This window comes from Callithrix jacchus, chromosome 9 (assembly GCF_049354715.1).
Source record: "Callithrix jacchus isolate 240 chromosome 9, calJac240_pri, whole genome shotgun sequence".
NCBI lineage: Eukaryota > Metazoa > Chordata > Mammalia > Primates > Cebidae > Callithrix > Callithrix jacchus.
Genome location: NC_133510.1, coordinates 21,478,858 through 21,504,704, shown reverse-complemented (window position 1 = coordinate 21,504,704; position 25,847 = coordinate 21,478,858). Strand labels below are relative to the sequence as shown.

The 25,847-nt window shown below is 43.2% G+C and overlaps 1 protein-coding gene across 22 annotated transcripts; it reads right to left on the bottom strand.

The window, feature by feature from the left end:
* Positions 1–374: 374 nt before the first annotated feature.
* Positions 375–20,015, bottom strand: PEX5 (peroxisomal biogenesis factor 5). Of its 22 annotated transcripts, XM_054238080.2 has the most exons (17): positions 19,874–20,015; positions 19,607–19,735; positions 18,112–18,274; positions 17,805–17,840; positions 17,369–17,501; positions 17,031–17,162; positions 11,404–11,506; positions 10,500–10,590; positions 10,005–10,115; positions 9,648–9,740; positions 8,563–8,682; positions 4,013–4,156; positions 3,736–3,806; positions 3,143–3,355; positions 2,636–2,801; positions 2,009–2,166; positions 375–1,830 (listed from the first exon to the last, which is right to left on the bottom strand). In XM_054238080.2, the coding sequence occupies exons 3-17, from the start codon at positions 18,256–18,258 to the stop codon at positions 1,629–1,631; spliced, it is 1,920 nt and encodes a 639-aa protein (XP_054094055.1). In that variant the 5' UTR covers positions 18,259–18,274; positions 19,607–19,735; positions 19,874–20,015; the 3' UTR covers positions 375–1,628. The 22 variants fall into 22 exon arrangements, with proteins under 22 accessions (XP_054094055.1, XP_078194862.1, XP_078194865.1 ...); XM_078338736.1 differs by lacking the exon at positions 10,005–10,115; XM_078338739.1 differs by lacking the exon at positions 10,005–10,115 and having other exon boundaries at positions 8,563–8,658.
* Between the last annotated feature and the right edge of the window lie 5,832 nt (positions 20,016–25,847).

Genomic DNA, 25,847 nt, shown 5'->3' with positions numbered 1-25,847 from the left:
TTGATACAGTTCCTGACAAAAGCAGGCAGAGCCAGATAAAAACCTTTAGAAACCCTAAGCATCAAAAAACTATCAAAATCCTTCCATGTAAGTCTTAATACAAAACAACCTAACAATTATATGGCACTGCACGCTTTCCTTTGTAGTAGTAACAGGAGTAAAAATTCATGATTATCAGAAATCTGTTTCTCCTGCTAGCCCAGAAGCTCCCCAAGCACAGGGACCCTGTCCCCTGTGCTCTATCATTCCTAGAGGGATGAGCGGGTCACCAATGCACCAACGAGAATTTGAAAGACAAAAACTGTTGAATCAGACTCCTCCAAACACGAACGCACCTCCTGCCACCCCAACTTCATGACCAGCAGCAGAACTCATACCCACATCAGTTCCATTTATTCTTTGTACAAATATTTTACAGTTTTATTTTTAAATCATTTACACATATTCATACAAAGAAAAATAAATTTCAGAATGGAATCTTGGGACCATGGTAGTTTAAAAAAAAAGTCTCTGATCATTAGCTACTGAAGACAAGGCAAGAGGCTTAGCAGTCATTATCTCCCCAAGCAGGGGACAATTGAGAAGAATCCAAGCTGCTCCCTCATCTTCCTTTAATCTTTACCTTCCGGAGACAAGATGGGGGAAAGGGATTTTCCAATGCTCTTCCCTAGAAACATTTCAAGAAGTATAGCAAAGGCTTATGGTAACACTGAACCTACTTGCTAGAAATCTGCAAGATTGCAATTTCTGAACCAACTTTCTAGAAGAGTTAACTCAATTCCCATTCACAGGTGCTTCTAAGAGGACGAGGGTTTGCTGCATTCACCACACCCCCTTCTCACTTGCTCTGTCCTCCCAATGCTCCAGAACAGAGCCTAGATATCATCTAATCTAGCGCCTCCCTGCTCCCACCCAGCCTCCTTTCACAAGTGAACCTTCCTCCAACCCCACACAGCCAGACACTCTGTAGCAACTGGCCCTGGCAGCTCCTGAGGACCACTGTGATGATGACACAGGATTACTGCATCAGCATCGTGCTCACAGGGAATCAGAGCTCAGCCAGGAGAGGTCCAAGAATAACAGAACTATGAACACTCCTACCAAAAATCAGCTCTGCTCAGCCAAATCAACAATTCAACCAAACAGAAAACTCCTAGCACGTCCCACCCCAGACCATCATCATTAGATGCGCACAGCAAATGAACCTCCTACTTACACTGCCCAAGGGAGCTGGACTATTATCAATTCCCAGTAAAAGGGAGGGAAAGGTGAGACATTACAAATGTGGTAGACCCTATCAGAAACAGCAGCTGATGACAAGTTACCCTAAATCATTGGGTCCTACCCAAAACTCAGCACCAAGAAAAGGCATGATGAGCAGAGAGATCTGTAGCTGGATGTACAGCCCTTGAATTACCAAGGGACTCAGAGATAATGCAGCTCATTTTCCCACAATTATGTAGGAACTAGAACACAGACTACCCACCCCTACGTTGAGGCAGTTCCTGAAAGGCCGTACCGCTTATGGTCATCAGCCCACCCCCTTGGTAGGCCCATTTGGGGAGAAGGAATCACATCCAGAGCAGGGACCCTTCCAGTGGACACTCACAGGGCAGCCCATCCCACTGTCACTGGGGCAGGCCAAACATAGTTAGGAGAGTGGGCAGATCCCGGGCATCAGCTGCACCATAGGCATCGCTCTGGCCTAACATAGACAATGCCAAACGCAGGGTGCTCCAGATGTTCTCCGACATGGCGCCTCCTTCACCCCGAGGGCCCCGGCTTTTCCTCTGCATGTTCAGGGCCTCCAGAAAGTGCTCCACAGCCTCCCTATAAGGAAGAAGAGGAATGAGAGCTGGTACTGAAGAACAATGGAAGGAAGCAGGTCAGCTAGCAGCAGGAGAGAGAGAAAGCTGGGCTGGTTAGCCACAGGATCTGAGAATGAGGAGCTAGGGCCACAGGCAAGGAGAAAATGTTCATTCATTCATTGCTCAGTAGATACTCTCACCGGTGAGCGCCAAGGTTGATGCAGCTGATGCCCAGGTTATAGCGGGACCGGATATAGCCAGGCTGAAGCTCGAGGGCCCGGCGGTATGCAGCTACTGCTTCTTCACTCTGGTTTCCATTGGCCAAGGTGGCCCCTAGCTTATTCCACAGCAAATAGTCCTGAGATAGGGATGCAGAAGGGATAGGAACAGCTCAACTCAGATCAAATTCTGCCCATTACTCTCACTGCTTCACTACTCTGTTTAGCTAACATGTTTCATCCCATTCCATTCTTAACAGTTCACTGTGAGTTGCTACAATGTAATCCCTCTCACCCTATCCAGATGACCCTAGACTCCCACCCTTGTTTTCTCAATCCTCCCAAAGCAGTCAGTACATGGAACACTGGAACGAAATACCCCATGACTCCAAAAGTCTGAACAAATTATTCTCTTTTGTGGCAGGGGGCAGGGTCTTGCTATGTTGCCCAGACTGGATTTGAACTCCCGGGCTCAAGTGATCCTCCTACTTCAGCATCCCAAGTAGCTGGGACTACAGGCATGCACCATGACACACCCAGCTTCCCAATAAATGATTCTTCAATGAGGTACAGAATCATGTCCCATTTCCATTCCTCCCCTAGGCTCACATTGGGACGAACACTGAGGGCAGCTGTGAAGCAGTCCACGGCCTTGTCATACTCCCCACTCAGGTTGAAAAGGACTCCCAAGCCACACTGCACATCAGGGTCAATGGAGGTAGGGTCCAGTCGCACAGCTGCCAGGAAGAGCTCTTTCACTTCAAGAAACAGGGAGCTGGATGCAAAGGAAAAGAAACACAAAAAAAGTAGGTAGATAAATGTCTATGTTTCCATTCCTCCAAAATTAATTCCTTCACTAGTCAATCATATCCACAAGATTCATCAAGCTATCAGTCATCCCTTCTACTCTCAAAGTTCAATGTAAGAACCTGTTTTTCTGTTTCATCCTGGTACTGAACTGTAGAATGCAGACCTCCTTCAGATTGATCCTAGGTTTCCCAGCCCACTCTCAGGACCCTTCAGTCTCAATCTATCCAAACTTCCAAAATCAAGGCCACCCTCCTACTGGGACTTAGGTTACTATAATTCCTCATCCTAGGGATCCCTCATACTCACTCAGACAACAGAGATCCCAGGATACGCTTGCTGGGGCCCTGTCCTGCCCCACCAGCCCCTTCTTCGGCAGGTGTCACCAGATGGGCATAAGCTGGTGTGTAGCGCAGCCAGTCCCGCAGGGTTTCACAGGCCTGTCGCTGCAGGGACTCATTGGTGAAGCTCACGGCCAGCGCCATCAGTGCTGTCTGGTTATCTGGCTTTAGCTCCAGACACCTGTTTGATCAGGGATGGGCAGACTTGGTATCTGCAATGACACTGGCACACGTGAGCACCCTGAAATCTAAGCCAAGCTTTGAAATGCAGAGTCACAATGACCTCACCTGTGACTCCTCTGACACCTGAGTTAATAGTAAAGTTACAGATTTAGGAGAAAGGGGAAAGTTTTAGCAGCCAAGGAACCAACCAAAGCCCTACAAATAAAATCAAAAGCTGATGAAGGAATGGAACTCACTCCAACCCTCAGTTTCACCATGAGAAAACTCTCCTGTTAGCACCCAGAAAAAAGACAAGGATCCAGGTCTGGGCTTCTGTCATTCAAAAGGTTATATGCAAAGCCTTGGAAGCACCTCACCCACACCTTTCAGTGTACTCACCTCCGCAATGCACTGATGGCTAATAGTTCTTGTTCATTCTCTGCCTGGGTGGTACCCAGATACTGCCAAGCCTAGAGGAAAGTTGACAGATTCCATCACCTCATATTCACCTCTCCATTCTCCCTCCCCCTGGCTTCCTCCACTCACCGTCTCGCTCTCAAGCCCCTATCCTAGGCCATCGCCCAGGCCCTAACCCGTCTGCACTACTCTCCTTGGGGCCTTCCTCAAAATGGAGGAAGCAGTCTCTAGTTGGAAATCAGAATATGGAGTCACTCACTTCCATGTGCTTAGGATCCTGTTGCACAGCTGCCTCAAAAAGCAGCACAGCATTTGGCAGGTCCCCCTCCTGAAGTTGCCGCAGCCCTTCTTCAAAAGGCTGAGGGTGATCACGCAAGGGGTTCTCCTCCTCAAACTGGTATCCCTACAAGAAAAGTATGTGAGACACCAACTGAGACAGTCGGCACAGTCAGAGCAGCAGGGATGCGAGGATGACAACCAACAGGCAGAGAAGCTGAGGGCCTCCAAACAGGTTTCTGAATTGATTGCTGGCAAATTCTCCGTGTTATAAAAAGCATCTATGACAACAAGTAAAATCATTTGGTATCAGGCGCATGCTGCCATCTCCTGTTCACAATACCTGGAAACCTAGGCAAGTCTACAAACTCATCCACGCTGGAAATAAGCTTATTTCAGGAAGCCTTCACAGGCTTATATTCCCACATCTTGACTTCTCACCACGGGACAGAACATGCTTCTCAAAAGGATCTGCTTATACTAATGAGATAAACTGTCCCTAGCTATTCAAAGGGCATTTCTTGTTATCCTTCAATAATGTGATAGTGTTTAAAGGAAATGTGTTGGAGTCCTGCCATTCAAACATGACTCTTACTTAGCTCAGAGTCATTGCACACGTCAAGTAGATAAAACATGTTCAAGCATTTTAGAAATGTTAACTTATTCCCCAACTTCAGTCTTAACAATTATGAATATTGATCTGTATCTGACAGTAAGTGAAAGCTAGATCCCAAAATCCAGATGGCAAAGAATACTTCAGAAAGACATCACTCTCTTCCAGCTGAGCATTTCTCACTTTAGAGAAGAGTTACAATACTATCTGCAAAGCTTTGTCAACTGGCATTTTACACCAGGCAGAGAAGAAATAAGGTAAAGGGGAAGTCACTAGTAAGCAGCACAATTTGGGACATGCAAATAAAAAGTCCCTTTTTGGAGCGTAAATAGTTACCATCACAAAATACTATACCAGAATGAAAGCAAGATGCAAAATACCAGGCAGAGAGGTCTTTTTAAATGCAGTTATGAATAAATTCAAATAAAACTGTACAAAATAAAGGCATGAGGCCCTTTTTCATTATTATTGTGAAACTGATAAAGAATCAAAAACATTTAACTCTTACAAGTAAAGTTCTAAGTCATGATCAGACGTAAATTATTTGTCACAGATGAAAATTAAATAATTACAACAGGGGTTTAACAAAAGAGATATATTATAGATTTGAGACAAATGTATAAAAAGTATATTTATACTGAAAACAAGTCTGTTTTTGGACATCTCTGTACAATATAAAAACTCAGAAGGCAAAAAATGACCCTAGTCCAATGATCAGCAAATTTTATCTATAAAGGGCCAGATAATAAATATTTCAGGCTTCGTGGATCTGCTGCAACTACTCAGCTCTACTGTTACAGTGAAAAAGCAGCCAGACATAAGTCAACAAATGAGCATGGTTGTCTCCCAATAAAATTTTATTTATGAACACTAAAATTTGAATTTTATATAATTTTCACTTGTCACAAAATATTACTCTTCTTTTGATTTTCTCCAACCATTTAAAAATGTTAAAACCATTCTCAGCTAATGGATCATTAAAAACAGAAAGATTTATTCCACAAGCCAGTTTGCTGACTCTTGCCCTAGACTATTAGAATTCAATAAAATAAATCTTTCTACATTCAACCTCAACTATTGTTCATCATCAATACATGTTTTAAGCCACTCTACAGAAAAGAGATTACTGTCATCTATGTTGCAATTTCCTAATAAAAGTAATTCTTTTCTCTCAGAGCTATTGAGAACATCAAATGGGAATATTCACCAATACCTTACCAAAAAGCTTAAAATATTATCTGTAAATAGCTATGGTCGGGTGCAGTGGCTCATACCTGTAACCCCAGCCCCCTTGGGAAGCCAAGGGGGACAGATCATCTGAGGTCAGGAGTTCGAGATCAACCTGACCAACATGGAAAAACCCCTTCTCTACTAAAAATACAAAATTAGCCTGGCATGGTGGCACATGCCTACTCCCAGTTACTCCGGAGGCCAAGACATAAGAATCGCTTGAATCAAGGAGCAAGAGGTTGCAGTGAGCTGAGATCATGCCATTGCACTCCAGCCTGGGCAATAAGAGTAAAACTCTGTCTCAAAAAAAAAAAAAAAAACTATTATCCTCATTGCTCTGGATACTTCCTTAAGATATGATGGCCTATATATGACAGCCAGGAGTAATGTGAATGCTCTTCGGATGTCTTCATCAGGTAACACAACAACTAATGCCACCATCTAGCAACCACAGGATTCTCTAAGTTTCCTCTTATCCATGCTATCTATTCTCCTTGAGGCCTTATCAACTGCTGATCAAAGAGGAATTTTTCAAAACTAGAATATTTGTACAGATGATGGAAAAAGAGTACTCTGGAGGATCCCTCAACAATCCACAGAACACAGGATAAGCTTGGCATCACTGTTGCATCCTGAAAAGCCAAGCCCAAATCAAAAGCCAATCATTTTATATGACACTTGGTCTGCTCCAAAATCTCATAGAATCAAATTGCAGAAATGATCACTACAAAGAATCTGTCCCATCACAGAAACTTCTGTTTTATCATAATAACAGATTAATATCCGCCTCGGGGCCGGGCGCGGTGGCTCACGCCTGTAATCCCAGCACTTTGGGAGACCGAGGCGGGTGGATCACAAGGTCAAGAGATCGAGACCATCCTGGTCAACATGGTGAAACCCCGTCTCTACTAAAAATACAAAAATTAGCTGGGCATGGTGGCACATGCCTGTAATCCCAGCTACTCGGGAGGCTGAGGCAGGAGAATTGCTTGAACTCAGGAGGCGGAGGTTGCAGTGAGCCGAGATCGCGCCATTGCACTCCAGCCTGGGTTAACAAGAGCGAAACTCCGTCTCAAAAAAAAATAAATAAATAATAAAAAATAAAATAAAATAAAAATATCTGCCTCAGCTGCAATGTAAATTGCCTCTGAAAATTTAAGGGCTATCAATAAATAAATCGTAATTCAAAGAGACCCATGAATTTATGTAACCATCCAGAATCAAATCCACTTAGTTTTTAAAAAGTGCTATTGAAATGGAATTCAATATTAACTTAAAGCCAGATACTGTCTGAATTGCTTACTACATCTTTTTTTGAAATAATTAATGCAAGTATTTCTAATCCTAATTTTCCAATATCCCAACATATTAATGGTATCAAGTAGGGCTCAAGAATCTACAAACATACTTTTATATTCTGGCCAGTATGTCATAAATATGAGAGAAATAAATGATGAAAGAAAATGCTGCTCATACAAAACTACTATTACATCTACATGTATCAAAAGCATGGACATTTTTACCTAAAATGCATAACTTTCCATTGAAAAGTTGAAGGGGCCTATGTGACTTATCAAATTGTTAAAACAAAATAATAAAAGTATTATCTATGATATTTCCTTCAGTTCTTCCTTATCAAAATTAGATAAATGAACTCATATTCTGGTGAAATATACGGCAAGGTCCCATCTGTCTTTTCCCTTGTATCACACAGGATAGTAAGAAAAATCCAGATCAGACTGGAATAATAAGCAAAATCATATTTTTGCTAATACGGTTCTTCACTGGCTCTCAAACCCTAGCCTTTATCTGAACTGCATCCTCCAGTCTTTGCACAGCTCTCTTATTACATCGAGATCCATCTCCAGCACCCTGCTTTGCATCTCAGGCCCTGGTTCCAGCCCCAGAATCCTTTCCCAACCAGATCTGAACTGAGAAAAAGACATCACTACTCACCTCCCCAATTTCTTTTGCCTTTTTTCAAAACCAAGCAATTCTTTCCCCTCTTGATGCTTCAACTCAGGAGCTCAATTATTAAACATATTCCCAAATACCCTACAACCCACAAGCAGATTTATTTTTAGTGAGACCCCAGAAGTAACATACGCTTCTAAGTCAACAACATATGCTATAGGCAAAATGCAATCATCTTTTATACTGACTACTAGGAAATTTTCCTAATATTTTAAGATATTTAATATAAATTCTTTGAAAACCCTAAATTAGGGCAAGTGGCTAGTACCCATAAGAGATCAGAACTTAAAATGAACATATGAGTTTAAAAAGTAAACAGATATTAAGATGTAGAGGCAGAGGGACAGTCTATCCACTAACACTCCCTACAAAGCAGTCAGCAGTCTTCTCAAAAAGTTCCCAATCCAACCTCCAAGCACAGCTACTTCCTCTGTGCTCTTAATGTACCATGTGCAAACCTCCTTCATAGGTGTTATGTCACTGGATTGTCATTATTTGACAAGAATAGTCTCATTAACATCTATATCCCAAGAATAAAGTATACACTCAATCACTGAAGGAGAACAAGAGCAAGGGAATGTTTCAGACTTCTTTTCATGGAAAGGTACTCAAGAAAATACTTAAAATCACCCTTCAAATTCAGGATTAAAGGAAAGACATTAAAAAGAAGGAAGTTCTGGAACCTGAAAGGTAAGAACTAAGAGTTTTTACCTTACCTTATCATAGGCAGCTGACGTAAGGTCATCATAGTCAGAAAGCCAGGGGTGAGCCTCAGCATCCCGTTTTGCCATCTCCTCCAACTCTGCCTGCAACTTGTCCCAGAAATCGACATCAGACTGTATGGAAGGGAAGGCAGATAGAAAAAGGAGATCCATTATGACCACCCCACCCCACTCTCAGCCCTGCTGGGACTGATTCCCTAAGGCAGCAGTTCTCGAATTTCAACATGTTTAAGAATCATCTGAAGAACTTTTCAAAACTGCAGATGCCGGATGGGCATGGTGGCTCACGCCTGTAATCCCAGCACTTTGGAAGGCCAAGGTAGGTGGATCACCTGAGGTCAGGAATTCAAGACCAGCATGGCCAACACAGAGAAACCCTGTTTCTACTAAAAATAGAAAAAACTAGCAAGATGTGGTGGCACATGCCTGTAATCCCAGCTATTCAGGAGGCTGAGGCAGGAGAATCACTTGAACCTGGGAGGCGGAGGTTGCAGAGAGCTGAGATCACACCATTGCACTCTAGCCTGGACAACAAGAGTAAAACTCCATCTCAAAAAAAAAAAAAAAAAAAAAGCAGATGCCCAGATCCTATCCCCAGATACTGATTTAGTAGTCTGGGGTGATGCCCAGAACAGTTTCACTCTTGTTGCACTACAGTGCAATGGCGCGATCTCAGCTCACTGCAACCTCCACCTCCCGGGTTCAAGCGATGCCCCTGCCTCAGCCTCCTGACTAACTAGGATTACAGGCATGTGCCACCACACCCAGCTAATTTTGTATTTTTAGTAGAGACATGGGGTTTCTCCATGTTGTTCAGGCCGGTCTTGAACTCCTGACCTCAGGTGATCCACCCGCCTTGGGTTCCCAAAGTGCTAGGATTACAGGCATGAGCCACCAATACACCTGGCCCAGAAATCTGCATTTCTGAACAGCACCTACCCCATCCCCAAGCATCTCTGACACAGATGATACAGGTCCACTATGAAATACAATTTGCATCATTTTTGATGTTCATACATCCACTCACTCCAAGGAGTGTTTTCTTTTGGGGTGTCTGCTCCAGCACTATCTGCTCTCACCTCTATAGCTGACTTGGCTCGTTCAAACTCCATATCAAGGGCAGATGTGTTTACTGGTCTTGTGAACTGGTCAACCCAGGCATCTGATGTACCCTGTGACAAAGAAAGATGATCAGTACCACCACCAGCAACCTTCTACCCAACAGACGCACACTAAATACCCGCTAAGCACCACCAAACTGGGCACTCCTGAGAAAAACATTCTCAGAATCTCTTTCCCACCCACTCGGAAACTGGATGCTACCAAGACAACCTGGCCTTAAAATCCCTTCCCCATCTGGGACCACTGACCACTAAACCCATGGCCTGGGGCATCGCCTGGCTCTGAAGTGTGACTGCAAAGTGACAATGTCCTACCTGCTGCTGTATAAACTCTGCTGCCCACTGTTCTGCCTGAGCTCGGCCCGACCCTGCACCGGACTCCAGGGACACCTGCCCTTCGCCAATCTGCCGCACGAATTTCAGGAACTGGGGCACAGAGACACACATAGGCCACTTGGAAAAGGACTTCCAGGTGTGCACTCTCAACCATGCCCAAGAGGGCCCTGTACTCACCCCTCCCCTGACCATCTCTAGCTGCAGATAAGATATGCTAAAGACCCTAAAAGAAGTAGCAAGCAAAAAGAAAGGGATTTCTAGTTCTAAAGACTTCAAAAGGCATCAGAAAAAAAGAGTAGGCAAGGAGTTGAGGGAATGAATACTAGAAGAATCTTAAGTCTCTGTTCTACAGACAGGAAGGAACAGACCTCGGATCTCTTCTCCTTTTCTAAACTAAACTGGGGTAAAAGAAGCAAGATTCTTGCCTTCTAAGACGAGCTCTGCTGGGCAAAGCAGCAGAGGGATGTGGCTTACCTCAGAGTTAGCCAATTTGGGGTCATCCACTTTGGCCACAAAGTCACTGGCCATGTGCTGCAGATCCTCCTCAGGCTGATATTCATCACACCTGGAACCGGTAAGAACTAATTTTACACATTAGTCTGCCACCAACTTCCCCATGCTACTCCCCACTCCTAGCCCATGACAATGACAGTTCCTAGAGGGGAACTCCATTCTCTTGCTAAGAACCTACAAACTTCGATTTGCATTAAAGAAGGACATTTGAGCAGGAGTGTGAAAGTACATGCTTTTACCTCTCCCCTTCCCAAACGTATCTTTGCATACAGATGGGACGGTAGTAGCCTCAAAATTAAGAAGGGAACAAGGTAAAATTATAAACTGTAAGATGAAGTTATGAACTTCATATAGGATACTTAGGATTCTTGAGAGAGAGAGAGAGAGAGAGAGAGAGAGAGAGAGATTTATTTATTTATTTACATATATATGTATATTTTAAAACAACCTTAAAAATCCCCCCTCCTATATAGAGCTGATATGTATATATATGCATATATGCATGTATATATACATGTATGTATACATGTGTAACAGTCTATGTGTATACATATACATGTGTGTGTCTATATATACATGTGTGTGTGTGTGCACATGTGTGTGCTTTTGTTTTTTTAAAGACAAAGTTTCCCTACGTTGCTTGGGCTACACTTGACCTCCTGGGCCCAAGCAATCCTCCCACCTCAGGCACACAACCACCGTGCCCTTGACTACATTTCAACCATAATTCACAGGAGTAATAATCCAAGGGGAAATCTTAAATAAAGTAAGTTGGTTTGAGAACATGGAGGGAGGAGGTTAAAGGAGGCTGGGAAAACTGTCCATACTTGTTTCACAGGATTCGGAAAGAGGCAGCTGGACTCACCAGCGAGAGGAGGCTGTTGCCTCAGGCTCTCCCAGCCACAGCTTCTCCTCTGATTGCTCCAAGTATTCCTCAGCCCAGCGAGCAGGGGACACAGACAAGGGGTCTGCAAGGAGCAGAGAGGTGGGGAAATCACACGGGTTCATTCAGTGTGGGATCAGGGAAAGGGAAAGATACTCACACTCAACTGACCCTCTTAGCTACCCTCTTTCCCTCACAAATCCCCGGTGAGAAGAAAACACTACTAAATTTTCAACAGCCTCAATATCCAACCCATTCAGGAGTGAAGGGAACACAGAAGAGCTCCTGTTCCCTAACCAAGCCTCCAGTCTGTTCTCCCTCTACCCAGAGTTCACACAATACCTGCCAAAGGAGCCTTATTTCATTGTAATTTGCCCATCAAGAGAATCAGAGAAGTGAAATACTACACTAGAATTAAAGATACATGGGTCTGCTCTTCCCTATGGATGTTTGGTGGGTTTTTTTCATTTTTTAATGGAAATGTAATATGTAAATACGAAACTATATAATGTCTACGAAACTTAAGTGTACAGCTCGATTAACTTCAACATATGAATACACTCACATAACCCCCACCTGGATCAAGATACAGAACGTTTACAGTTTCCTCACAGGCTCCCTCATCCCCCAACCCCCAGAAGTAAACACTATTTGGACTTTTCTCACTTTTGATTATCTTTCAGTAGCTATGTTTTTTAGTCTAATTCTAGAAACTGTCTCAGAAGCTCTAGTGACAAAGGGCACTGCTACAACATCAGAATGAACCTATCAAGGCAACAAACTCAATGAGGGTGTTGAACTGTTTTTCAACCTCCAGGACTTTGCCCTTACTATCCTGAAGCCAGAAAAAAAGCAAGAAGATTGATTGTGGGTTCTAAAGAACAAGGAAACAAAGAGAAGGCATAGCCGCAATGCTGTTTCCTTCTGCCCTGTGTCGAGAACTAATTTTACTCCTTAGTCTGCCACCACCCTCCCCATGCTATTCCCCACTCCTGGCTGTGACAATGACAGTTCCCAAGGGGGAACTCCACTCTCTTGTTGAGAACCTACAAACTCCAATTTGCATTAAAGAAGGACACTTGGGCAGGAGAGTGAAAGTACTAGCTGATACTGATTTCAAGATCTGAAGCAAGATCTGACTGCCCTTGCTTTTAACAGTGAGAAGATAGACTTACCCTTTCAGCATTAAAGTACAAAATCTTCTACTCCATTTTAACTAAGACTTTGCCTGAATAATGTCAACAAAGTGGTCTCAAAATCTGAGCCGGAAATGTCAAAATGTGAAAAACAAAGGATTAAGACTCTCAGAATATACCTAATTATAAATAATAATTACAAATTACTTATTACATTATATATAATACATAATGTAATAAGAAATCTTTTTTGACCATAGACCCATCTCTTAATTTCAAAGATTCTCAAAAATTATAAGCAGATTCTGCTCACCAGCTCTTACAAGAAGCATTTCTCTTCCATTTGCCCCAACTAGACTGCTAGCTCAAGTGCGGAGACAGAAAGGAGATGCTTATACACAGACTTGAAGACCTCCCAGTTCCTTACTTGCATTCTGTTGAAAAATAACTACTCCCTCCTCAACTCTCCAACCACTCCTAACTCTCAACTACAATGTTTTGCAAAAGCATATTCTGGCCATAAGTGCTCCTCAAATTCACAGAAATGTTTCAAATTTCTACGAAATGGTCCTCGCAAGGACCAAAAAAAAAAAATACAAAGCATCTCTGTATTTGTACAACAGATATGAGGACTTAACAATAGATAGGAGGCAAATCAGAAAAAAAGAAAATCAGAGATGAGAAAAGCCTTCCTCAAACACCTATAATTTGGCATTTGGCCATAAAAGCCATAAGACCCAGAATTTTTTGGCATTGGGAACCTGCTCCAACAAAAGAGTCAAATAACCAAAAGAATCAAGAGTAACACACTGCCTTCACAATGTTTTTTGAGAAATTCCTATAGAAAACCAGATCCATGTGGATACACCTGAAATCAAAGCAACTAAGGCCTGAAGAGGGGATGTGACTGCCTGAGGTCATAGATTAATGGAGTTAGAACACCCTAGACACCAAATATCCCACTCAAAATGTGCACCTCATTTAGTTTCTCATTGTTTACTCATTCCTTCTAGGCACATCTTCCCCAAGCCCAAAAGTCGAAAACTCAGAACTTGCTACCCTTACTGATGAAAGTTTCTGTGTCTGCTAAATAGCAGCACTGTGGAGAAGAATACAGGTTCTAAGGTCAGCCTACCCACATTTAAATCCCAACTCCATCACGTATTCACTGTGCATCTTCAGATAACTCAACTTTCTTAAGTTTCCATGTCCTTATCTTTAAAGCAGAGATAACAGGCTACCTCATAGGGGTTGCTGTGAAGACCAAAGCACATAGTAACAAATGTTAGCTATTATCATTAGTTGGCTCATGGCAAAGCCATAATGAAAGCAGAAAACATCACAATGAGATCGTTATTCCAAAGCCTCTCCTCCACCATCCATAAAAGATCTGTTGCCAATCACCTTCTGCACTGCTGTCCATGGCCTTTCCCATGAAAAGTGCAGGTTTATCTCTCATGATTATCATATGAACCTCACATACCATGTCAACTGAGGCTGTCTAAATTCAAGCACCCTGAAAGATGTGTCCTTGATTTTGATCTGTGCATAACTGCTATGTAAAATGTTACCACTGGAAGAGACTTGGTTAAGGGTACACAGAACCTTCCTACATACTTTTTTTTTGGCAACTTCCAATGAAACTACTTCCAAATAAAAAATTTAAATTTAAATAACTGAGCTACAAATTTCCTTTCAAACTTGATTTTGACTCTTAACAATGGAGATTTTAAAAACAGAATTTAAAGAATATACCCTTTTATCTCAAAAGCTGCTTAGTATAAAGCCATAGTTAACCTACACAATTGATCTATCAGCCACAAATGCTATAATTTAAAATGACAGATAATTTTAAAAGTCAGTTACTACAAAATCAACTCCTTTCCTTAAGCTTTTTCTCCCAGATCTCAATTCATTCATTCCATACCAGAGGCCTACTACATGCAAAGCAATATACTACTCCACATGGATCTGGTTTTCTATAGGAATTTCTCAAAAAACATTGTGAAGGCAGTGTGTTACTCTTGATTCTTTTGGTTATTTGACTCTTTTGTTGGAGCAGGTTCCCAATGCCAAAAAATTCTGGGTCTTATGGCTTTTATGGCCAAATGCCAAATTATAGGTGTTTGAGGAAGGCTTTTCTCATCTCTGATTTTCTTTTTTTCTGATTTGCCTCCTATCTATTGTTAAGTCCTCATATCTGTTGTACAAATACAGAGATGCTTTGTATTTTTTTATGAAGGCAGACTCCAAACAGCCCAACTCCCCTTCTAAGGTTTGCATGTCCCCGTCTCTGTGAAAGGCACAATTCCAAAAGACTGTACAAAATAGAAGTGCTCTACTACGAGCATTTAACTGGTGAGACAGGTCCAACATGTTCTTCTAAAGTTGTTTTTCATTTACAAGTTAAGGAAGATTTCACTGGTTACACGCAATTCAGGGAATTATAACAAAACTTTCATCCATCTCAATGCTCATAATAGCAATTTTTTTGAGTTATCAAAAATGACTAATACCCATATTACAACAGAAGCCTTTCTGTGATAAGAGATAGAACTTAAGTCTAAGTTTCTGTCTAGGAGACAGTCTTTGCTATGGTTCAGATTTTAACTTGAGGCAATTCCACAAAGAATCTCAATTTGAGGGTGGGTGCAGTGGCTCACACTTGTAATCCCAGCACTTGAGAAGGCTGAGATGGGTGGATTACTTAAGGTCAGCAGTTCAAGACCAGCCTGGCCAACATGGTGAAACCCTGTCTCTACTAAATATACCAAAATTAGCCAGGCATGGTGGCACATGTCTGTAGTTACAGCTACTTGGGAGGCTAAGACAGGAGAATCCCTTGAACTGAGGAGGCAGAGGTTGCAGTGAGTAGACACGGACACCACTGCATTCCAGCCTGGGCAATAGAGCAAGACCCTGCCTCAAAAAAAAAAAATCTCAAGAGCCACACAGACATGAGTTTGAATATCATCCCTGTTATTCAATTATTTTGCATCAAGTATTTAACTTTTCCAAATCTCAGTCTCCTCACCTATAAAATGGGGGAGAATAACCACCTTGTAAGTGTTACTGTGAAGTTCTAATGAGCTTAAGAAGATAAAGTGCTTAGCACTATTAACAAAGCCAAGAGCACCTACTGTTCTACCTTAACTCCAACTTATAGGTGAGAAGAGACACATGATAAAAGCAACCCACAACTCTTATTAAAGGTGAGTTTTGTTTTTAGATTTGGAGTTTTTCTCTTTTGTGAAGAAGTCCATCCTAAACATGGGCCTCCTTCACACACATTTGTCCCTGATCAGATAGGCTTAGGGTAAGATGAATCAATCCTAAAGGATGCAAGGAGCAATGGATGCGCTCAAGAAAAATTAAGCTGAGACGTTGAAGTCAGTAGCAAAGCAAGAAAGGGCATAAATTAAAATGGTGCAGGTAGATACCAATTCACTCACTTTAATCGTCTCAGAAAAATTCAGAACCATGGTGACATGACTCCCTGAGATCCTGGAACTTTGTAACTTTCTCTATGTTTATCTCTTGATATTCTTGATTTCTTAAACTGGAAAAGGGCTAACTTTTGAGAGCAATCAGGAAGAGGAAAGCTGAAGAAACTGCCTTTCCCCCATGTCACTGATTAGATAGGCTTAGGGCAAGAAGAATCAATCATAAAAGATGCAGGGAACAATGGATGCTTTCGAAGAGGAAAAATTAGGCTGAGACCTTGAAGTCTGTAGCAAAGCAAGAAAGAGCATAAATTGCAGGCCTGGCAGTAGGGCATCACAATTAAGGCCACAGGGTCAGGAATCATCCGAATCCAGGGTCAAATCCCAACTCTACCACTGACAAAGTTGTGTAACCTTGGGCAAGTTACTTACCTCTAAGCCTCAATTTTCTAATCTTTAAACTAGGTCTAAAAACAGTAACTACCTCTAGGGTTCTCATGGAGATTTAAGTAGATAATACATTCAAAGCATGTAACACAAGGTCTAGAACATGGCTATCATTATTAATTTTTATTATCATCATCATGGTACAGTCTTTACTTTCTAAAACCATATACTTCAGGCACTTGAACTCCACAATAACACTGTCCAAGACCCCAGTTCTGTTCAAAATGACTTAATGCCAGAAACCCAGGTGCTGTAGTGAATATTCTCTTCCTCAGCAACACTACCATCCATCCAAACTGTAGATCCTCTCCATCAAACCAGTGATAAAGTTCCAGGTAACAAAAAGACGAACCTAACTCTTTGTTCTCTCTAGCCAAAATCCCTTATGCAGTTCAAAGCCAGTACTGTTTAATATATTTCATTCCCTGCTATCACCTAAGAGAAACTGAGTGCAGTACCCTAACCCTCCAGAAATTAGTCATGAGGCCAGAAAAATCATAATCACACTATACCCTGAACAGGGGAAGGATAAAGAATTCTGCCCCATTGAAACCAATATAGATTTTCCCATTACAAGCTTCACCTGTAACTTCAGAGATGAATTCTTGGGACCAGTCAGACTCATTATAATCCTGAGTTACATCCACAGCATCTCCAGCTGCAAGAAACTCCTGCGCCCAGTTCTCAGACAAGGCCAAGTCTGCCACACCAGGGGCTTAAAAGAGAGAGAGGAAAAAAAAACTAAGAAATACATACCATTCCATCATGCCGAAAGAACCCTGAGTACACGTGAAACACTCTGTTCCTTTGGTTTCCTTCTGCATGTCAGTTCCCCAATGCTAGCAGCATTCAATGGAACCCCCTTTCTTGGCCCTGGCTACATAGAAATTGATCTCCCCTCCCACTACACTCTGGACTCACCTCTCTGCGGAGCCTGACGGAAGTTTGACTGTTCAATCTGCTGCATCTCAGCCAGGAGGTCATCCATCTTGAAGGTCTGAGGGGCACGGGACACAAGGGGTGCATTCTGGTCCTGCAGGAATTCAGCCACCAACTGCCAAAAGAGAAATGGTGAAATGAACCCATGGGGTTGGGGGGCCCCAGCAAGACACAGGACCCACTGGAGGGGGATCCCAATGTCAGATACAAGGAAAGGAAAACAAAAGAAACTGGAGACACATAAAGAGAAATTGTCTTCCCATAGATTTCGAAGCACAAAAAAAATATATACATTTAAAAACAAGCAGGCAATCTCATTTGGTCAGGAAAGCCCAGACATTGAAATAGGGGTAAGTTTAAAGGTAAAAACACAATGGGCAAGAGAAAAATGGGACTGGAAAGAGACTGGTCTATTTACCTCATCTTCAGAAGCTACTCCCAAAGGCTTGGAGACCTAAGAGAGAAACAAAGAGAAGCAAAATGGTGCACTTCCTCTAAAATGAGGGGTTGATGAAGACCACAGACATCTGGGCCTCAGTTTCTTCATCTATAAAATGCTTGCCTTTATTCAAAGATGCACAGGGTTTTCTAGTGTTTAGTAAACGCTCATTAAGTGGCAACTACTATGATTTGCAACACAATAGAGAAAGCAGTAATACCAAGATGCACAAACAGCCCCGCCACCTCGGACCACCACCTAGGCTTTCCACCTCAAGAACACTTACTGCCTCAGAGGCTGGGGCTCCGGGGGGCCAGGGGCCAGGCCTCAATCCCTCCTGCCGAAGGGCCTTGTCTTGGGTGAAGTGCCCGGCCAGCTTCATGAGCGGGTTGGCACCCCCGCATTCGGCCTCCACCAGCTCCCGCATTGCCATGGTGACCGCCAGCTCTCTGATGGACACAGGATATTTGGAACTGAGGTACCAACGCCGGACAGACCATTCCCGGACCCACAACTCTGCTCGTATCTGAGGACGGCACACAGACGTTTGCCCCACACGGGCCAGCTTGCCGGCCGCTGGCCACCCTCCATCCCTGTGCCTTTTGCGGGACCCCCACCTCTGCTAGGAGTTCGAGGGAGGTCGGTACTCTCTCCCGCCGCCCTCCTCAGAGACCACCGCTTCCAGCCCGCGCCTCTGCAGCGGCCTCAACGACTACAGTCTCAGGGGCTGGGGACCACTAGCTGCCCCCCACAAAGGGGCCTGGACCCCGGGGGACTACGAGGACCCTTCAACAACCGGGCTGGAGGAGGACACTGGCCCGGCAAGGGAGAGTGGGAAAACAGCCCGACCATGCTTAGGACCCCGCAGCCCCAGCACGCGGGGAGCACGGCGGGAGGGCATTCCGCCTCCCAAAGTCACCAGAGCCCTTCCCCCGGCTCGGCCTGGACTCTCCCGCGCTCCCCACTGTCAGTCTCCCGCGCCCTGCTGCCGCTCCGGCCCCGCCCCTGGGACCCGCGAGACCACAGCAAGGGTGGGGAAGGCCAGGGACACCGCCCCTTGGCCCCTCGGTCCCGTGGCCGTCCTGCGCTCACCGCCGCGCGCCGCGCCGCACCGCACGACCCGCTGGGGCACCAGGTGCGGGCTTGGGGGAGGGGAGAAAAAGGGGGCGAGGAGCCAGGAGGCGGGGCTCAGGCTTAAAGAGGCAGTGACTGCCCCGCGGCGGGCGAGGCCCTGCGGAAGCTGTCTGAAGGGGCGGGGCCTTAAGACTGCGTCGCAGCCTTACCGGAAGAGCCGTGAGTCTTAAAGGGGAAGAACACCTTAGAGAGCACATCTTGGAGAGTCGCCTCTTAGAGCGCTCAAAAGGCGGCGGGTCCTAGGATTTGTTTGACAGAAAGCTCAAAGAATGGAGCTAAAAAGGGCTTCCCGGGCTCTCGGGGAAGGTCGAAGACACAAGATCCTAGGCTCAGTAGATGCTGCCTCTTCCCTTGGGCGCATTGTGACGCAAGGGGATTCACTGACTCTTCTGAGCCTCGTTTTCCCCTCTAAAATGGGGCTGGCTAATGTTCCCAAGCCCAAGAACAAGAAAGGCCCTAACATGAGGGGCTGGGGAGTCCAATCCGAGGCCTTCTTCAGCCTCCTAGGCCTGCCCCCCCTTCCAAATAACCCCTAGCGGGGCAGCGTCACTGTCTCCATGGAGACAGGGGCCCGCCCCCGCCCCCAATTCCTCTCCACCTCTGCATAATGGGGAAAATAGCACTGGATGATGACAAATTCCGGATACCAAAATAGGGTCCAACGCATCCTGAGACCTCGAGCTGGTAACGTACAGGGAAAGTGTACAGTGAGTCACTTCTCTCCCGTCCTTCCTTCCACTAAGTCAACATAGTGGCCTTATTCCCACCACTCCAGGCTGGGAAAGCACAAACATACAAGAAATGCTTTTAATCACGAATAAGACTAAGCCTTACCCCGCCCCCCACATCTGCCAGAAGATGTGCTCTGCTGTCAAACCTCAAAGTCATTAGGAAACAAATCCTGCTAATCTCACCTGGCTTCAAGACCAAGGAATCCTAGCGTCATGGAGAAGGGCAAGAGGCAGCCCAGGGCTGCTGGTAGATGAGCAAGAGTAGTAGTGCCAGAGAACAGAAATGCCATCCCAGCCCAGGGTGCACGAGCGGAGGCAGGCAGGCAGCAGGTGGCGCCATGGGCCAGGCTTGTTTCCCTGCTGTTCTGCAGATTTCAAAGGTGGAGGCCTCAGGGGGCCACAGGGAATGCCTGTGTAAAGTCATCCCTGGGAAGACAGAGAAATTGCTGTGACACCGCAGGGGGACAGAATGGCAGGGGAGACCATAAGACTGCAACATTTCTCCTTTTCCTTGCCTGTTCGCCCTCTTTCGGAGACCCGGAACCCACGCCCCCTTTTCTTCTGGAGCACACAAATCCCAGCTTTTGGGTGTCCCCTGTTCCCAGGCTGCCGTCGTGAGGAAAATGCCTAATATAATACCTGATAAACTAAACCCACCAAGGATGAAGAGATGCCCTCCATAAGTGGCATACTTTTAAAAAGAGTACCCCTAGAGAGACCAATGTTTAAAGGAACCCATCTGATACAGAAGAATTTCAGAACACCAAGGCACACAGTTTCCCAGTACCACTTAAACAACAGGACACACATAACCTTCTGTTCTGCTAGGAGTTTATAGACTGATTAGCAGTAACTCACTTTGTGTGCAGATCTTGGGAAAATGGTAAAAATAATAACTGATGTTTATTAAATGCTTACTAAAATCCAGGTATTAGGTAAAACACTTTATGTATCTCAGTGCTTTTAATCTTCTTAATAGCCCTATTAAATACATAATAGCCCCACTTTACAGATAAGACTTGTGCAAAATCAGACAGTTAGGAAGTCAAAATTTAATCCAGACATGACTCCAGGCACTCTAAGACTTCCCAGTCTTAGAGAAAACTTGCTGATAAGATCTTTGCTCTCCTAGGACACAGAATCATTCACAGAACCTGGTCCACAGTCACAGAGGTGCTAGGAAAGGGCTCATAGAATGACTTTGTACTTTAATATTTAATTTACTGAAGCTCTAGATTTGAAGCCCTAGATGTTGTTAACCCAGGTCCAACTTTAAATTCTTATTCTATTCATAAAAGTAATTTTTATAAAATAAAAATAATTTTTACATATTCCTTTTTTTATTGCATTTTAGGTTTTGGGGTACATGTGCAAAACATGCAAGATAGTTGCACAGGTACATACGTGGCAGTGTGATTTGCTGTCTTCCTCCCCTTCACCCACATCTGGCATTTCTCCCCATGCTATCCCTCCCCCACTCCCCACCCTGCTGCCCCTCCCCTATTCCCCCCAATAGACCCCACTGTGTAGTGCCCCCCTCCCTGTGTCCATGTGTTCTCATTGTTCATCACCCACCTATGAGTGAGAATATGCGGTATTTCATTTTCTGTTCTTGTGTCAGTTTGCTGAGAATGATGTTCTCCAGATTAATCCATGTCCTTACAAAGGACACGAACTCATCGTTTTTTATTGCTGCATAATATTCCATGGTGTATATGTGCCACATTTTTCCAGTCCAGTCTATCAACGATGGGCATTTGGGTTGGTTCCAGGTCTTTACTATTGTAAACAGGGCTGCAATAAACATTCGTGTGCATGTGTCCTTATAATAGAACGATTTATAGTCCTTTGGATATATACCCAGTAATGGGATTGCTGGGTCAAATGGAATTTCTGTTTCTAGGTCCTTGAGGAATCCCCACACTGTCTTCCACAATGGGTGAACTAATATACACTCCCACAGTGTAAAAGTGTTCCCATTTCTCCACATCCTCTCCAGCATCTGTTGTCTCCAGATTTTTTAATGATCGCCATTCTAGCTGGAGTGAGATGGTATCTCAAGGTAGTTTTGATTTGCATTTCTCTAATGACCAGTGATGATGAGCATTTTTTCATATGATTGTTGGCCTCATGTATGTCTTCTTTTGTAAAGTGTCTGTTCATATCCTTTGCCCATTTTTGAATGGGCTTGTTTGTTTTTTTCTTGTAAATCTGTTTGAGTTCTTTGTAAATTCTGGATATCAGCCCTTTGTCAGATGGGTAAACTGCAAACATTTTTTCCCATTCTGTTGGTTGCCAATTCACTCCAGTGACTGTTTCTTTTGCCATGCAGAACCTGTGGAGTTTGATTAGGTCCCATTTGTCTATTTTAGCTTTTGCTGCCAATGCTTTTGGTGTTTTGGTCATGAAGTCCTTGCCTACTCTAGGGTTTTTATGGTACCAGGTCTTATGTTTAAGTCTTTGGAGTTAATTTTAGTGTAAGGTGTCAGGAAGGGGTCCAGTTTCTGCTTTCTGCAGATGGCTAGCCAGTTTTCCCAACACCATTTATTAAACAGGAAATCCTTTCCCCATTGCTTGTTTTTGTCAGGTTTATCAAAGATTGTATGGTTGTAGATATGTTGTGTTGCCTCCAATGCCTCTGTTCTGTTCCATTGGTCTATATCTCTGTTTTGGTACCAGTACCATGCTGTTCTGATTACTGTAGCCTTGTAGTATAGTTTGAAGTCCGGTAGTGTGATGCCTCCTGCTGTGTTCTTTTTGCTTAGAATTGACTTGGCTATGCGGGCTCTTTTTTGGTTCCATATGAAGTTCAAGGTGGTTTTTTCCAGTTCTGTGAAGAAAGTCAATTATAGCTTGATGGGGATAGCATTGATTCTGTAAATTACTTTGGGAAGTATGGCCATTTTCACAATATTGATTCTTCCTAACCATGAACATGGAATGTTTCTCCATCTGTTTGTGTCCTTTCTTATTTCGTTGAGCAGTGGTTTGTAGTTCTACTTGAAGAGGTCCCTTATGTTCCTTGTTAGTTGTATTCCTAGGTATTTTATTCTCTTTGTAGCAATTGTGAATGGCAGTTCATTCTTGATTTGGCTCTCTTTAAGTCTGTTATTGGTGTATAGGAATGCTTGTGATTTTTGCACATTGATTTTATATCCTGAGACTTTGCTGAAGTTGATTATCAGTTTCAGGAGATTTGGGGCTGAGACGATGGGGTCTTCTAGATATGCTATCATGTCATCTGCAAATAGAGACAATTTGGCTTCCTCCTTTCCTATTTGAATACCCTTTATTTCTTTTTCTTGCCTGATTGCTCTGGCTAAAACTTCCAGTACTATATTGAATAGGAGTGGTGAGAGAGGGCATCCTTGTCTAGTGCCAGATTTCAAAGGGAATGCTTCCAGTTTTTGCCCATTCAGTATGATATTGGCTGTTGGTTTGTCATAAATAGCTTTTATTATTTTGAGATACGTTCCATCAATATCGAGTTTATTGAGGGTTTTTAGCATAAAGGGCTGTTGAATTTGTCGAAGGCCTTCTCTGTGTCAGTTGAGATAATCATGTGGTTTTGTTTTTGGTTCTGTTTATGTGGTGAATTACGTTTATAGACTTGCATATGTTGAACCAGCCTTGCATCCCCGGAATGTATCCTACTTGATCATAGTGGATAAGCTTTTTGATGTGCTGTTGCAATAGGCTTGCCAGTATTTTATTGAAGATTTTTGCGTCTATGTTCATCATGGATATTGGCCTGAAGTTTTCTTTTCTTGTTGAGTCTCTGCCGGGTTTTGGTATCAGGATGATGTTGGTCTCATAAAATGATTTGGGAAGGATTCCCTCTTTTTGGATTATTTGGAATAGTTTCAGAAGGAATGGTAACAGTTCCTCTTTGTGTGTCTGGTAGAATTTGACTGTGAACCCATCTGGACCTGGGCTTTTTTTGAGTGGTAGGCTCTTAATTGCTGCCTCAATTTCAGACCTTGTTATTGGTCTATTCATACTTTTGGCTTCCTCCTGGTTTAGGCTTGGGAGGACACAAGTGTCTAGGAATTTATCCATTTCTTCCAGGTTTACTAGTTTATGTCCATAGAGTTGTTTGTAATATTCTCTGATGATGGTTTGAATTTCTGTGGAATCTATGGTGATTTCCCCTTTATCGTTTTTTATTGCATCTATTTGGTTATTCTCTCTTTTCTATCAATCTGGCTAGTGGTCTGTTTTGTTGATCTTTTCAAAAAACCAGCTCTTGGATTTATTGATTTTTTCAAGGATTTTTCGTGTCTCTATCTCCTTCAGTTCTGCTCTGATCTTAGTTATTTCTTGTCTTCTGCTAGGTTTTGAGTTTTTTTGATCTTGCTCCTCTAGCTCTTTCAATTTTGATGATAGGGTGTCAATTTTGGATCTCTCCACTCTTCTCATGTGGGCACTTATTGCTATATATTTTCCTCTAGAGACTGCTTTAAATGTGTCCCAGAGATTCTGGTATGTTGTGTCTTTGTTCTCGTTGGTTTCAAAGAACTTCTTTATTTCTGCCTTCATTTCATTGTTTATCCAGTCAACATTCAAGAACCAGTTGTTCAGTTTCCATGAAGCTGTGTGGTTCTGAGTTAGTTTCTGAATTCTGAGTTCTAACTTGATTGCACTATGGTCTGAGAGACTGTTTGTTATGATTTCAGTTGTTTTGCATTTGCTGAGGAGTGCTTTACTTCCAATTATGTGGTCAGTTTTAGAGTAGGTGTGATGTGGTGCTGAAAAGAATGTATATTCTGTGGATTTGGGGTGGAGAGTTCTGTAAATGTCTATCACGTTTGCTTGTTCCAGGTCTGAGTTCAAGTTCTGGATATCCTTGTTAGTTTTCTGTCTGGTTGATCTAATATTGACAGCAGATTGTTAAAGTCTCCCACTATTATTGTGTGTGAGTCTAAGTGTCTTTGTAAGTCATTAAGAACTTGCCTTATATATCTGGGTGCTCCTGTAATGGGTCCATATATATTTAGGATCATTAGCTCTTCTTGTTGTATCGATCCTTTGACCATTATGTAATGTCCTTCTTTGTCTCTTTTGATCTTTGTTGCTTTAAAGTCTATTTTATCAGAGATGAGAATTGCAATTCCTGCTTATTTCTGCTCTCCATTTGCTGGGTAAATCTTCCTCCATCCCTTTATTTTGAGCCTTTGTGTATCCTTGCCTGTGAGATGGGTTTCCTGGATGCAGCACACCAATGGGTTTTGGCTTTTTATCCAGTTTGCCAGCCTATGTCTTTTGATTGGTGCATTTAGCCCATTGACATTTAGGTTTAATATTGTTATGTGTGAATTTGATACTGCCATTTTGATGCTAGCTGGCTGTTTTGTCCATTAGTTGATGCAGATTCTTCATTTTGTTGATGCTCTGTAGCATTTGGTATGTTTTTGGAATGGCTGGTACTGGTTGTTCCTTTCTATGTGTAGTCCCTCTTTCAGGAGCTCTTGTAAAGCAGGCCTCGTAGTGACAAAATCTCTGAGTACTTGCTTGTTCGCAAAGGATTTTATTTTTCCATCACTTATGAAGCTCAGTTTGGCTGGATATGAAATTCTGGGTTGAAAGTTCTTTTGTTTAAGGATGTTGAATATTGGCACCCACTCTCTTCTGTCTTGTAGGGTTTCTGCCAAGAGATCTGCTGTGAGTCTGATGGGCTTCCCTTTGTGGGTGACCCGACCTTTCTCTCTGGCTGCCCTTAGCATTTTCTCCTTCATTTCAAAGCTGGTGAATCTGACGATTATGTGCCTTGGGGTTGCTCTTCTTGTGGAATATCTTTGTGGTGTTATCTGTATTTCCTGGACTTGAATACTGGCCTGCCTTGCTAGCTTGGGGAAATTTTCCTGGATAATATCCTGAAGAGTATTTTCCAGCTTGGATTCATTCTCTTTGTCACATTCAGGTACACCTATCAAATGTAGATTAGGTCTCTTCACATAGTCCCACATTTCTTGGAGACTTTATTCATTCCCTTTTGTGCTTTTTTCTCTAATCTTGGCTTCTCATTTTATTTCATTGAGTTGATCTTCGACTTCTGGTATCCTTTCTTCTGCTTGGTCAATTCAGCTGTTGAAACTTGTGCAAGCTTCGCCAAGTTCTCGTGTTGTGTTTTTCAGCTCCTTCAATTCACTCATATTCC

Coding starts and splice junctions, on each gene's coding strand:
- PEX5 (XM_017975917.4), bottom strand. CDS start 19,980: ATGGCATTTCTGTTCTCTGGCACTACTACTCTTGCTCATCTACCAGCA. Junction 4,157..8,562: donor CGTCAGCTGCCTATGATAAG/GTAAGGTAAAAA, acceptor CTTTTCTTGTAG/GGATACCAGTTTGAGGAGGA. Junction 3,356..3,735: donor GCCATCAGTGCATTGCGGAG/GTGAGTACACTG, acceptor CTGATCAAACAG/GTGTCTGGAGCTAAAGCCAG.